The following is a 14,923-nucleotide window of genomic DNA, read 5'->3' on the forward strand; positions in this document are numbered from 1 at the left end:
GTCTCATCCGAAGGACGGCGCCTGTTTACAGTCTAGTGTCCCCGTCACTATACTGGGGCATTAGGACCCACACAGACCGCAGTGTGAGCGCCCCCTGCTGGCCCCACTAACACCTCTTCCAGCAGCAGCCTTAGTTTTTCCCAGTGATGTTTTGCTTTCATGTCCATCTAATTTATATTCAGCACTATATTCTTCTCAAACGGATTATATTTCACTCCGTTTTTTTTCAATAATACGGCTCAGCTGTGCGCGTGGCCCGGTGCCTGCCTCGCACTCGCTAAACGGCCGCGAGAGCGCCCTCGTGCGGACGACACGTGAAAGGTCACGGCCCCCGCGGCTGCCCACGCGGACCAGGTCCGGGCTCGAGGGAGCACGAGCGCCGCCCGCAGATCTCTGCGCATCACTGAGGAGAGCAGCGAACACGTTGTCTCGCAGCGAGAGAGTAACCTCATGCAGTTTTCTACAGTTGTGCACAGTTCGCTTAACTGGACTTCAGTTTATATATATATAAACCAGCGTGGTAATTCCAGTATAACGTCTAGAATGAATTCATTCCATTACTACGGGTGTTTGAAAGGAAAGCCCTCGTTGATATTTTAGATGCCTCTGGATCCAGCGTTTTGCAACGTCTTTCCCCGGTACAACACCGCCACCTGCTGGTGTCTCTTCGGTATCGCCTCGGCAGCCCCATGCAGACTCGCAGCCTTGATTTAGTGCGCCGTTGCCACCGAGTGTAATATTGTATCCGTGACGTCTGGAGCGCTTACTAATACCCCTCACCGGAATGGGCAGAGGGTTTAATTTCTCATGAACGGGTGTAAGTGCAAATTTGACAACTAGGTAAAATATTTAATGGGGTAAACGTTGCTATAGTCTTTCCTGCTGTATTCCAAACCCTTATTGTAACTGTGCCGTTCTGTTGTCCCCTCTCATTGTGTGCGTTTCTTTTTCTTTCCTTAGATAAAATACCGTGTTTTATTACCATGGTCTTCAATTTTAAAAAGATTAAAGATGCACGTGTGCACACGCAGACGGCCAGACAGAGGAGTCTGAAAGGTGTACGAGCAGTGCAGTCTTACACAGAAAACTACCATTCCAGACGCAATGAAGTCAGATCTGTACGGAGAGCCCTGGGGAAAAGAGTTTGAATGTTTTATTGCACAGAATAAGCACACTGAAAAGAGTGAAGTGGTACATTTCTAGGCAGGCATGGACAAACCAGATGATAATGATTCAAAGTTAGACCAGTGGGTATTTTAAAACAGTTCTGTGATCCAGTCACTCGCAGCAGTGATAAAAAACAAACCTTCAGCTGTAATCAAGGTCTGGTGAGCTCTTTTCTACTTCACTCAGGTGGCAAATATTTGTATCCTATTCAATCCTGCAAACCCAGTCTACAGAAAAAAAACAGATGATCTGGTTTTATGTTTTTGTCTTCATATAATCAAACAGTGCATCCGAAGTGCTTCACTCCTAGAGTTAAAACAAAAAAATAAAATACTGTAATCCCGATCCTTTCCGTTTAATAAATTGATTTTAATTTAATTAAATATCAATAGATCAGTGCACTTTGTTTTAAAAATTGGACCCTTAAAGTTCAGTTTTTCTCTTGAATCACCTCGGACATCAGGTATATTCAACACACATTCTTCAAGCCCATACACAGCATGAACACCATCTCTCATGACACAGCTAATAATAATTATTGCTTACACTTATATAGCGCTTTTCTGGACACTCCACTCAAAGCACTTTACAGGTAATGGGGATCCCCTCCACCACCACCAGTGTTCAGCCCCACCTGCATGATGCTCCAGTCTGCTCCCCACACACCAGCTCTCAGTGGGGAGGAGAGCAGAGTGATGAAGCCAGTTCAGAGATGGGGATTATTAGGAGGCCATGATTGGTAAGGGCCAGAGGGAAATTTGGCCGGGACTCCGGGGTTACACCCCTACTCTTTTCGAGAAACGCCCTGGGAATTTTAAGGACCACAGAGAGTCAGGACCTCAGTTTTACGTCTCATCTGAAGGACGGCGCCTGTTTACAGTATAGTGTCCCCGTCACTATACTGGGGCATTAGGACCCACACAGGCTGCAGGGTGAGCGCCCCCTGCTGGCCTCACTAACACCTCTTACAGCAACAGCCTTAGTTTTTCCCAGGAGGTCTCCCATCCAGGTACTGAACAGCTAGAACACCCTCACTCATCCAATTTCTCACATCTCACATCTGTCTAATTGTGGTCCTGGAAGCTCTGTCCACCTCAGCACTCAGCGAGCTAAACCGTTCTGTTACTGGCTAAGCTGCAGGGATTTCAAGCTCTCTGTGTGCTGCTGCTTTATCAAGACAGACAAGCAGGCCCTGCAGGACCAGCCCCGGACTCCTCTAGCGTCTCCAAAACCTCCACATAATCCACATGATTCCTGCCTTACCGCTACCTGTACACCTACACAGCTGTAGACATACGTGCTGGTATCCCGTATCAGAAAGAAGATCATGCTCTAATTTATTAAGTGGAAAGAATCTGAATTTTCCCTGTCTGTCAGCGATACAACCTCTTAAGATTTTATTACAACACTCGTTCCTTCTATTGAGGAAACTCTGCTGAGTTTACCCATTTTAGATACAGGGTAAGAAAAAATACATCTACAAATCCATATACGTGTATACAGTATTTATAGTACATTAAAAACAATGCTTATATCCTGCTGGTCTTTATGGTAGGAATACCTGCTAAACCAAGAGCACTGTCTGAAATATCCTGCAAGCTTTCCTTCTCCCTGCTTCCCACTGCTTTTCCATGGAGAGTTTCTCCTCACTGCAGACCAGCAGGCTTCTCCTCCTTGACGGATCTTCTCAAGTATCGAATAGCCGAGATGGCGCTGATGTTTGCCAGTAAAGCTGAATGAGATTTAGAAAGAAACGATTTGCATGAGTGTGTGTGCACCAGTGCGTCACGGAAGATCTGAGACCTGCACTGGCATGTTGGTTATGCCAAAAACATTTAGCAAAAAAAAACAAATTACATAGTGCAGGAGTTTCATGATGAATGAGCAGTTTTAAGCATTAAAAAACTATGATAAAGTTGTTTCATTATGTATTTTACAGTTTCTCAATCGTCTCTCCAGTTCTTGCCAATTGTCCGAGTCTCAGCTTTTACACTCTGCACCAATCAGGACAATATGCAGTGTTTGTGGGAGTCCTGGGAATGGAATTTTTCCAGGGTAGGTTCTGAGGTGCCCAATACCTGATTTCCATCCGTCTGCTGCGTGTGGATTAGCTGACTTCAGCACCCAGGAAGCAAAGGCGATGCACACCAGGCACATGTCTGACTGGCTGAGAGACAGGAGAAATCCCTCGTTCCCTTTAAGGCAGAAAAAGTCAGTTTAAACAAAGATCTGAATTATTACGCAGGACAAAACTGTTGCACAGTACACGTGTAGCAGGAAGGCTTTACTGTCATTAACAACAGTTGCTTAAGAATACGACTGATCTTCTTTTTAAAGTAATTCCAGCCCACTGCACTGCTGCATGGCATGTGCTTGCAACTCCAGCCAGGGTGATGACTCAGTAAAGGCTTTGGTCTCTAAGCATAACTAGTTCTTGCAGTCAGGCCCTAGTTAGTTTTACTGATTGGCTCAGTTTAATTCAGCAGTTGAAGAGCTCAAGATGCACGATAGATTTTCACGATTGCTGTGCAGCTTTTCCCAGCGTGCTTATACACCACACAGCCATTCCTGCTGCTCACATCAGAGTTCCCAAAGCTGTCTGTCTCTCTGCCACTATTTCTCAGTGCTTCTCTGCACGCAAAGGACCGGGATGGCTGTGCACTGTAGGGACTGCCCTCTCGTGCACGGACATCCTCCGCGTGTCATAGTAATTCCAGCACAACAGCTTACTTGGTACAGCGACTGCCGAGCTGGGATCAGTGGATCTGCTCCTCTGCTCCTCCAGGTGTCTCAGGATCTGGTCCTTAAGGAAACGGATTACCGAAGGACTGTTGCCGCTTCTCCTCTCCGTGTATCCTCGGGGGATTTCCCTCTGGAAGACCTTCCCGTACTTCTTCATCAGCAGCGAGGAGCCGGAATCTGCCCAGGCGTTTTCATTGCCTCTCGTGAAACACCTCCTTCTGAGAGATGTGAAATTTCGCCACGGCGAACTTCTCTCCCACTCGCTGCCAGCGAAAAAATGCTCATAAGCATCCGGTCCCGACACAGCGAGGGGGCCAGCCGCGCTGTCCTTTAAACGAGTCACCACACGGACAGGTCCACAGCTTTCTTCATCCCCCACTGCCTGCGGCTCGTCCTCGGGGAACAGGCAATCGGACGTCTCCGGCAGCAGGAGGTCCTCGTCGGGAGGGCGCGAGCAGGCGACGGTTTCTCTCGAGCGCCAGACCACGGGGAGGAAAAGACCCTCCGTCTCGAACTCGGAAAAGAAGTAGTCGTACATCTCGGGAACCGACAGGCTGCTCGCCTCTTCGTCAGCAAAGGACAAGACCGCGTCGACTTCACCTTCATCCTCCCCGAACAGATGCTCAAAAAATTCGGGGAAAGAGATGGTGTAGCTCCGGGTCGCAGCCGCGCTGGAGAAAGACGGCGCCAGGTGTGTGCTGCTGCCTGCGGTGTCTTCCAGCTCAGTGAGTCTGTGATCCTCGTCAGGAGGGAGGAGGGGGTTCCCTGCGGAGCCGCCTTCTGCACCTTTCCCAGCGGGGCTCGTCTGCCAGGAGGCATCCCTGCACCCATGTCTGCACCCTGGTTCCGTCTCCAGTGCACGCAGGTCTTGCACGCTGGCGGTCTTGGAAATATGTGCGCTGCTTGTTTCGGTGCCAGCCAGTAAACGAGGTGTCTGGGTGGCGACTTCGGGACAGACCCCCTGTGACATCCCTCTGGGAATACCGGAAGACCTGGGGCTGGCAGGGATCGGCTCCGATCCCCTCTCCCAGGACTCATGTTCTGTCATCAGAAACGTGTGCGAGCTGGCCTCCTGGGGCCCATCTTTAGGCTCTGCGCTGGTGTCGTGGATTTGTGAGAACACGTTAGCCGGACTGTCGCTATCACCCGACGTGTCAGCTTTGCTGTCCTCCTGGTGTGTGAAGTACCCAGAGTCCACACTGTCAGAAATCTCCGCAAAGGTCTGGTCGTGCAGAGGCGACGCTGGACCCCGCTGGCTGTTACTCCTCAACTTGACATACAGGATGTCATTTATCGTCAGCTTTTCCATTTCCTCCCAGAAAGCGGAGATGGCCCGGACCTGTGGAGGGTGTGTTGGGCACACCTGGTCCAGGGCTGTGCTTTGCAATTCTCCGTCTGCTGCCAAGGGTCCATTCCCAGGAAACCCATTTCCTGTGCTGCTTTCAGTGTGAGGCCCCAGTGTGACATCAGGGCTGGGATCTGGAGCTGCGCAGTGGTCCTTGGATTGTGCTTCCTCGCCTCGGATCTCCTGCAGTTCTAGACATCCCCCTTCAACACAGCCCTCTGCTGCAAGCGCAGCTGGTCCTGCTTGCGCTGGCTCACAACGCAGTGCAATGTTTAACAAGTCTGAAATGTTGCTGTCCTGCTCGGGTGCAACACGGCCTGTGCTGGAAGAACTGAGAGTCAGAAATGAGCCGTGACCAGAGCCGCCTTCTTCGGCTTCTCCTGGCCTCAAAGGAAAGACCGAGGTGTTTTTCCCCACAGTGAGTCCATGGATCAGGCTTCCTAAACATGTTTGGTCACCTGATATCTCAGGTGCAGTGCACTCTGGGACTGAATGCCCTGGCCCAGCGGGGGAGTGGTCGCTGGCGTCGGTACCATGCGAGTTGTCTTCAGGACTCACACCGGCCGTCGCAGATGGCTGGACAGGCTCTGTTGCAGGTTTCTTGCTGTTCACATTAATGTCACCTGTTCCTGGGCCACACAGGTAAGCTGCATTCTGCGTCATTATGCCGTCCTCCAAATGTGCCAATGAGTCAGGTCCACCGTCCATTTCCTGATCGTCAAACCTGCCTTCCCACTGCAGCTTCTGAAGCCCTGTGGTGGAAGACACTCCCAGTCCAGTGGGATGGGAGGTAAGTGTGTGGTCAGGCACCTCTGTGGAGACAGTCTTCTCTGCAACCAGCCCATCGCCTGTCAAACAACACATGCAAGCAGTCTGCGGGTGTGAGAGTGACCTGTCTGCAGCTCCAGGTGAACCCCGGCTCTCCCAGTCTGCTCTCCCTGCGGATTCGAAAGGGCTGGCTTTCCGCTGCAAATCCCGAACACCCACGGGTGGCGGGCGCTCTCCGTCATCGGCCCTGAGCTGTTCACCCAGGGCTGCCGCGATCGCCGCCGGCAGCCTCTCTGGACTGGGCTGTGAACTCTGGGGTGCGTCAAGCTGGTAGGGATCCCGTGTAACTTCCTCTCGTCCCGCTTCAGAAGCCTCGGCAGGGCCGGCGGCTGACCTCATGACCTCCCCCGGGGGGAGGATGTCGCTTTTCCCGAGATCTTTGCTGCCGGGTGTCTCCTTGGACCCGGGTTGACCTCCTGCGGAATCACACTTGAAGAAACAGTGTGGTTTCATCTGCGTCTCCTGGGGCGTCTCTGGGAAACCGCTCAGAGTCTCGCCCCGAAGCAGACTTTCTTCCTGCGTTGCTGGAGCACACGGCCCCGCAGAACAAGCATCTCTTTCAGCCCCATCTAAACTGCCTGCGGACACGCGTGTTCTGGCCCCGTGCGCGTCTGACAGACGGTGCGTGTCCTCGTATCGGCCCACAGGCCTGCCTGTGTCGTCTGGTTTTGTGGTTTCCTTGCTGCTTGATCTCGGAGCCCCGTTACGGAGCGAAAGTGACCTAGGCTGTTTCCTTTCCTCCTCCTCTTCCCGGGACACAGCACTGTCTCCAGGGGCTGCCTGCCTGGGCTCATCAGCAGAAACTGCGGGGCCAGAGCCAGGCGGGGTCCTGTCACCACTGGACGCCCCAGGGGATCTGGACCCCTCTCCTCCAGCTGCGCGGCTCTTCAGCCCCTCGAGGAACCTGTTCACCGACTCCAGGTCCTCCTCCTCCTCCTCGCTGCCCGACAGGACGTCCCCGTGGCCCCCGCGCTCCTGCCTGCCGCCACCGGGGGGCGATCCCGGGAAGCCCGGGGGGCTGCAGAGGGAAAACTGGGGCAGGTTCGTCACCTGGGACCCCAAGCGCCGGCCCGCGAGCAAGGACCCGGGCTCGTCGGCGTCACTCAAGCCCGAGTCGTCCAGGCCCGCCAGCACCGGCTGGGAGAGGCTGCATTCCTCACATTCCAGGAAGAAGGAATCCCAGTCTCTCTCGGATATGTGCACGCTGTAGTCGAAGTCATCCATCGCGAGAGGAGACTCCCAGGCAGTTCCAGCAGCTGCAAAGAACCATGCCACAGCATGAAGAACAACAACAACAATAATAATAAATGTGATGGATTTTGTCTGCCCAGTTTGAAATGACTATATTATGAACAAAATGTACAAACTGTATAAAAAAAATTCTGTTTTGACATTCAGTACACGCATGGCGTATTGTGGCGACGATGATTTTAACACGGGTCCTTTTCTTTTTTACGTCTATGACCCCAACAAGACGAGCAGTTTTCCTCCTCATCGGAGATCCAGCCTGTCGCCTCCGACAGTGCAGGAGTCTGCCTTCTGATTATTCCAACGGTCTTAACAGAAAGTTGTTCCAACAGAAGGCTGCAGAGACAAGCAGGATTCTGAAAGAGGAATAGTGGGGGGTGCTGGGGGGTAATTAAAAGGCTGGGGGCTACTTATAGGGGGAGCTACTTCCTGGAAACGACACAAGGGGAGGTGGGGAGGGGAAGGGGGGCTGTTCGGAAGTCGACTGGAGCTGGAAACCCGAGTGACTCATCCTGAAATAGCCGGAGCCCCTTCCGGGCGGCTCTGTCCCGTGACCCCGGCTCCCTCCGCTCGTCACGCCGCTGGTGCACGACTGGGCCCCGACCACCCCCCCCCCCCCCCCAGAGTCTCCAGAACACGCGGCGTTAAAGCAGAAACAAACAATATAAGACATTACTAGAAGCAGTAAAAACGGGGTTATCCTCCAGAAACACCCCGTTCAGACTGCAGAAGCATGAAGAACTTCTGTTCGTCACTTCGCACCCAGTAAAAGATTTAACTTTCCGTGATTTCGTTTTTTATTATTAGCGTTTCTATTGTTCTCAGCGGCTGTGCTGGCAGAATGAACCGTTTTGCTGTGGTTTGACTTCCTGTGCCACCTGCCTGGATTCAGTGGGGGAAAAAAGTGCATTTCTCGATCAGAAGACACAGCGGCTGAGCAGACACACTGACATCCGCCCTGGCCGCCAGATGAGAGGCAAACCTTCAAAAGCGGACGGACTGCAGCCTCAGCTTCGCGGACACGGTCACCGCTGGGTGCAAACGGGGCATGTCGCACCCACAGCGCGCGGAAGACACGTGCCTTACACTCCGCGGGTCTCCCGAAACAGGGAACCCGCTTTAAGAAGATGTTTCACTGCGCGACAGCACTTCTGAGACAATTAACAACAGAAGAAATGTGACACTGCCGTCGGAAACTACACCGATTCACTTTCCAGTGCTGCCCATGAACTGTCATGAACAAGTATAGATGTTTTTAGAAAATACAGCAATTAATTTGTACATATTTCCCCGAAATCTGGTTTTATTTTGCTATATTTTCCAGATTCTTCAGCCCACAGTTGCTTTCACTGTGCTCTGGGGGTGTCCGGGCGCCCCGCGGGGGTACCGGACCCCCGATTGCCCGGGTCCCCGGGGGCTCAGCGTGATGAGCCGGCTTACCTCCCGCAGCGCCGCTCCAGCCGACAGCCCCGGTCCCTGGCCAGCCTGCCCAGCCTGCCCTTCACGCTGGTAAAGTCAGCCAGCTCCATTGACCTGTTAAAAATAGAGCCCACGGCCCAGTCACACGGCGCGCTCGCGCCCCGGCCCCGGAGCCAAGCGCGCGGTTCCGTTTCAGCGCCTGAAATAGCAACACCGCGTGCGCTCGCGAGCAGAGCTTCTGTTCTGCATTGAATTAATTAATTATTATTATTATTATTATTATTATTATTATTACTACTACTAACGTGATCGTTTGTTTTTCCCGAGTTTAATTTCTAGCAAGAGCTGCTGTGGGAGATTTCATTAAAAAAATAGGCTTTAAATAAAGCAGATAACTGGACGATGCCACAGTCACAGTTCTTCTGGCGGTTGTGTGTGAACTGCTACTGCTACTGCTACTACTACTAATAATAATAATTGCTTACACTTCTATAGCGCTTTTCTGGACACTCCACTCAAAGCGCTTTACAGGTAATGGGGATCCCCTCCACCTCCACCAGTGTGTAGCCCCACCTGCATGATGCTCCAGTCTGCTCCCCAGACACCAGCTCTCAGTGGGGAGGAGAGCAGAGCGATGAAGCCAGTTCAGAGATGGGGATTATTAGGAGGCCATGACTGGTGAGGGCCAGAGGATTTTGCCAGGACACCGGGGTAACACCCCTACTCTTCACAAGAGACGCCCTGGGATTTTTAATGACAACAGAGAGTCAGGACCTCGGTTTTACGTCTCATCCGAAGGACAGCGCCTTTTTAGAGTACAGTGTCCCCGTCACTGTACTGGGGCATTAGGACCCACACGGACCGCAGGGTGAGCGCCCCCTGCTGGCCCCACTAACACCTCTTCCAGCAGCAACCCTAGCTTTTCCCAGGAGGTCTCCCGTCCAGGTACTGGCCAGGCTCCCACCTGCTGAGCTGCCAGCTGTGAGCTGCAGGGTGGTAAGGCTGGCAGTGACGCGCTGGATGTCCTGCAATCAGGTTTCTATCGTTGTCAACACAGAGTCTGCAGGACCGCAGCCGTTAGGCCACGGAACCCATTGAAGAAAGTCTCTTGTGTTAGCAAATCATCTGCATGTTAAATCATAACCATCATTCCCAGAACGCTCTGTTCTTACATAGACGCTGGTTCTAAGGAGTTTAATATGATACCTTCTTAACTGCACTCCTTCGCAATACTAAAAGTCAACTATTTGCTCAAAAGGCTGCAGTTCTTAGTTTTGCATATTTACAGACCAGCGCAGAACAATACTTGTGCCAGAAGTCGGTTCGCTCTTGGAGGCTCAGGAACACAATGAGTGAGACAGCCTACGACTTTCCTGCACCTGAGGGAATCAGGCCCAACGCTTCACTATTCAGCTTTGCATGGAATCAGGGTTTAACCAACAGAATTAAGCCTCTTATTGGTTGGTTTTGGGGATTAAGATAAGAATCTAAGGGCTATTTAATGCAAACTAATTCTACAGCAAAACCTTAATTGTTTTGCTTTATCTGCTCAGGCATTTGAGTGTTGATTAAACAAATCCTTGCAAATTGTGGCAGTCAGAAAGGGGGCCTGACCTGCACCTCATTTGCACACAGAGATCTGCATAGTCTGGCACCTCCTGGCACAGAGCCCCTTGCACAAAGCAGGCAGGCGGTGTAACCACTCCTTCACTGCTACTTAACACACGTCCAGAGGGGTGAGGCGGTTTATCAATTATCTGTGAGCTTCAGAAACCCCAGAACAATGGCTGATAACCTGCTGCCGAGCTCCCTCACCCAGAGCCCGAACAATGCAGACAAATGCTCAAGCAAGGAAGAGCCGCCCGGATCCTGGAGAGTGGCAGTCCAGCAGGTTTCAGGAGTCGCCCTGGAATCATCAGTTTGAAAAGACTGGGGAACCCTGAGACTTGTGATCAATTTAGCAAATGAATTGAGTCTTTTTCAGTCTGAAATGGGAAGCCGTAGTCCTTAAAGAGTCACTGGGTGTTGGAAGTTGGGAGTTTGGTTTCACATAATCTCTCAAGTAACCACTTACACAACTCACTTGCATAGGTGGACAAAAGCAAAGTGCCCCAAGGGTGTGGGAATTCATGATTTAAGGATGACCGTTGAAACTGCGCTAGAGCCTTTTCTGGGCTATTAGCCCATTGTCGAAGAAATGCCCAGCAATGGATGTAAAAAAGGAGACTGCTTCACTGTCAAATCGCAGTCTGCTAAGAAAGAGAACAGTTTTTCACACTTGCTTCAGTTTCAAACTGTGGAACTGTAATCAGCGAGGTCTTCAACGTGTGCTGCTGATCAACAGACCTGTACAAAAATGCAGTCCTGTAGCACATTAAAACACTGTAAAGCACAGCAAAAACTCAAGCTGCATCCTGCTGTTAGTGTTGGAGTATGTTCAGTGATATGGAGAGGCCTGAGGTGAAGACTGGGAAGATGCACAGAAAAGCAAAGTGAATGCATAGTTCAGGCATGGTAAGACCACACAGAAGGATAAACACCCTCGAGGTTTCATCTGTGCACATCACATCCTGTAACCAAAACTATTTCTTTTATTCCGATGGTGTTTATCTCAGGGGAAATTAAGATGGTGGTCGTTCATAAGAAATGCACTTGACTGCAGGGAACTGTTTTTCCCTCTCTGATCTTGAAACATGTGTAATCCAATGCTCACCTGAGGATGGCAAAGACTTTAGTAAAGTCTTGAGATTCAATTAAGCAAAATGAATACACTTTTGGTCATTTTGCACATGTATGCACACAGCGATATTCATTGCACCCGTAAGGGTTTCCAAGTACCGTGTTTAAAAACAGCTCAAGGGGAATAGTGTTGAGAACTGTAGTTAAAAACCTTACACGTGAAGGCAGTGAAATGGTTCAGATCTCTTTTGAGACATTGCCCCCAGATGTTCTTTTTATTTTTTAATCACAGGCCTTTGAAAACGAACACGTGCTCACACAGAAACTAAAATCAGAGACGGCAGGTGCTCTCTTTTAGTGGAAGAGCTTTCAGGAGAGAAGAGACCTGCTCTTTCCGAAGCATTCATTGCTAACAATAACTCTCAAGAAAATTTATAAGTCAGGAATAATACAGATATGAGGTCATTTGCTTTGTGCTGCTTATTGCAGACGAAAATGCTTACAGCATTCTGAATCAACATTGAAACCCAAAGCAGACACAAGTGCAATTTATGAAGAAGTGCATTTACAACTGCGAGATGGAGACACTTCTTTACACAAAGGGTTGCGGGAGTGTGGAACACACCACCCAGCCATGTAGTTGTTTTTGGTTGCTCTTCAGAAAACGGTTGACTCACTATGTGAGAAGAAAGTACACACGAAAAAGATGTGGCTGACCAAGCGACTCGATATTCTGAGTATTAGAAGTGAGAATCAGTTTAGTGGCTTGGAGAGTCTGGACGGTTTGTTAAGCCTGCTGAGCCAGGGGGACACAGGTGTGCAAAAATGACTGCTCACGCACCTTGAGCTCAGGTAACGAGAAACTGAAGGACTGATTTAATCCTGGCTGTAGCGAGCCCAGCTGTCCACAATCTCCTGCCTGGGGGTACAGACAGGGATCAGCGCGCAAGACAGTGGGGTCACATTCTGAACACAACCAGATCCCGGACAACACCCCCCCTCAGCACCCCCTCTTTCCAAATGCGCTGCTGCGCACAAGCTCGCAAAGGTGGTTCTGCATAGTTTTAATTTAATTTCAGAGTCTACTTCAGGTTAATTCAAAAGGTGTCTAAGTCTAGGAGCCTCGGAAAAATGATTGGACCACCCCAGCAAAGTCACTAATTGATTACTACGACATGCATTGCCCATGATCGGGTATTAAATTATAGCTATCATTCATTAAGCACAGGTTAACAACATTTTGTTCGGATAAAATGCATTTTAAACTCTCATACCTATTAGACGTGATCTGCATTTTATTTGCCCACTATAACTAAAGGCAAAGTTAAAATTCTTCAAGGTTGGGATCTCCTGCCTTTATTCCAAGTGGCCGGGAAGCGGAACCACAGACAGCTTGAGAATTTAATACTCGCTCCACCAGGTGGCGCTCAAGACCCGTGCAGCAGGAACCACACAATCTGTGCGGCTCTCTCTTGGCGTTTTTCTCACCCTTCCAACACAGCCAGCTGTTGACCACTCCGATTATTAGCATGGCTACCTACTGTTCAAATTCAGGGTCATTCACTGAGTCAAATAAAGTGTAAAACTCTACAGGACCGGGAGTTTTAATCTCTATGGAAATGGAACCAGCTATAAACACAAGCTTATAGTTTCACTCCAAGACAGAGGACAAACTCTAAAGAAGCTACAGGTGAGGATAAATGTTCAATAAAAGTACAAGGTACATCACTGACAAATATGTTCAACAAATATTGTTATTTAGAAAGGGTCTTTATTTAAACCAACTGACTTTTAATCATGTAGACTAGTATTTTACTTAAACTGAGCCAAGTACCTTGCTCAAGGACACAGCAGCTGTGCCACCCCTGGGATTTGAACCCACAACCCTCCCTGTTGCACATCCAGGCCCCTGGCCACTGCTTCCTCAGTGCTGCACTCACTGACGCGCACAGGACTGTAGGAGTGGTGACAGCCAACAGAAGTGTTAGGACACGCTTTCCTTTTTGATTCAAGACGTTTTCTTCTTGGCAAATATCCTAAATGAGCTGCGAACCCAAGCGTTGTCTTAAAATAAACCCACAGAGTGGGTTAAATACGGTTACAGGTTCTGAGATCCCACTGCTATTTCTGGTTTCCCCCAGGAGTGCTTCTGGAGTGCGGTCTTGCCACGAAAGAGGCGACGCTCGCTGAGCCTGAATCGCAGTATTGATACCAGCTCTCCCTGTGGCTGGGGTCGCCGCTATTTCAGTTCCACAGACAGACGCACAAAGACTGGATTGTCTGTGAAGCTCAGCCAAGACAGCTTCCTGCTCCAGCCAGGCCCGGAAGCCTTCACAGGCAGCCTGCGCGGAGTCATGCCACACACACACACAGCGGATACAGGGGCTCGTAAATACGCCACTTCTAGCTGCGAGCTCAACGGCCAGCGGGCCGGAGCCCGGGAGACTTCCCCACACCTCTTGGTTTAACCTCAGTCAGCCCATCGATCCGCTCTGACAGCTGGGGGCGCCGGGGGGAGCTGCCGGTAACACGGGAGACCGCCGTCACCTCACGTCCGCTGGGCTGGCCGGTCCCCTGCATCAGTAATGGGATATCAACCTTTCAACCTCCCCCCGTGACAGTACTCTCTGCACCACAGAAAAGCCTGTGGCTCTCGAAGGCAGGAAATGTTGCGAACCTGCCGCTGCGCGAGCGCGATGCCGGCTTCGCGACTGCCTGCGCTCCAGACTGGCGCCTGTGGGCCGCAGGGCGGTGTGGCCAGGGGTGGCCGCCCGCTGAGGCCCCGCAGCCGCGCACGTGGGCGCCCCCGGTGACGCACGAGGGCCTCCGCACGCTCGAGACGGGTCCTCTGCGCCGTGGCGGAGGCCTGGGGGAGATGCTACACTCGACAGCGAGGAAACAATAAAGCCATCGGAGGCTGCAAACCCGGGCCTGGCTGACATCTGACCTGCCACAGCAGACCCTCATTAGCAGGACCTAACCTCCTGGCCCTTGACTCGTCCAGTGGCTCATGCCCCCAGCTTAGACAAATGAAGGAGCCCCAGCAAACCCCGATAATAATCAGCAGCTCATTAGGCAAGCTGTGAACGGTGTGCAAGTGCCTGACAGGCAGGGCCTTGCTACAAATTACTCGAGCTCTGGGACTTACTGCATGCTCTGCTTTAGAGCTTTCTGCTGCACTTAAATGCATCATTTAAGCAGACATGACACCTCACCTTCCTTAGTAATGTAAAACACATATGACATAAAAAGTACTCCCTCCTGTACAAACGTTTTGGCGGGCACAATTGGCAGGGAGCTTTGCAATCCTGCGCCTAACGGAAGCTGCCTACCTCCCGCTGGCCTAGCCCGCCGGACTCTGGGGACGCGGTAATGCAAAACGTTTCAGAAGTCCAAACAATCCCTTTAGAAACATGACAGCGGGCCACCGGAAACCCCTCTGAATCAGACACATGCGCTGAACGCTCTGTGATTCCCGGAAGCAGTCGCGCGGTA

At 51.0% G+C, this 14,923-nt stretch overlaps 1 protein-coding gene across 3 annotated transcripts; it reads right to left on the bottom strand.

Moving 5' to 3' along the window:
* Window positions 1-1,118: 1,118 nt before the first annotated feature.
* Window positions 1,119-8,872, bottom strand: perm1a (PPARGC1 and ESRR induced regulator, muscle 1a). 3 transcript variants are annotated; one of them, XR_016094581.1, is made up of 5 exons: window positions 8,771-8,872; window positions 3,898-7,338; window positions 3,246-3,362; window positions 2,729-2,899; window positions 1,119-1,473 (listed from the first exon to the last, which is right to left on the bottom strand). XR_016094581.1 is itself a non-coding variant. In XM_088937933.1 (4 exons), the coding sequence occupies exons 2-4, from the start codon at window positions 7,304-7,306 to the stop codon at window positions 2,814-2,816; spliced, it is 3,612 nt and encodes a 1,203-aa protein (XP_088794059.1). In that variant the 5' UTR covers window positions 7,307-7,338; window positions 8,771-8,872; the 3' UTR covers window positions 1,119-2,813. The 3 variants fall into 3 exon arrangements, 1 of the variants encoding a protein (XP_088794059.1); XR_016094582.1 differs by having other exon boundaries at window positions 1,270-1,394; XM_088937933.1 differs by having other exon boundaries at window positions 1,119-2,899.
* Between the last annotated feature and the right edge of the window lie 6,051 nt (window positions 8,873-14,923).

The sequence above is a fragment of the Atractosteus spatula genome, chromosome 20 (assembly GCF_055471065.1).
Source record: "Atractosteus spatula isolate fAtrSpa1 chromosome 20, fAtrSpa1.hap1, whole genome shotgun sequence".
NCBI lineage: Eukaryota > Metazoa > Chordata > Actinopteri > Semionotiformes > Lepisosteidae > Atractosteus > Atractosteus spatula.

What these genes read in the sequence shown, in the direction of transcription:
- perm1a (XM_088937933.1), bottom strand. Translation starts at nt 7,306, where the DNA reads ATGGATGACTTCGACTACAGCGTGCACATATCCGAGAGAGACTGGGAT. An exon ending in CTCGGCAGTCGCTGTACCAA is followed by an intron (nt 3,363 to 3,897) that starts GTAAGCTGTTGT and finishes TCTGCCTTAAAG; the next exon opens with GGAACGAGGGATTTCTCCTG. An exon ending in AGCAGACGGATGGAAATCAG is followed by an intron (nt 2,900 to 3,245) that starts GTATTGGGCACC and finishes AATCTCATTCAG; the next exon opens with CTTTACTGGCAAACATCAGC.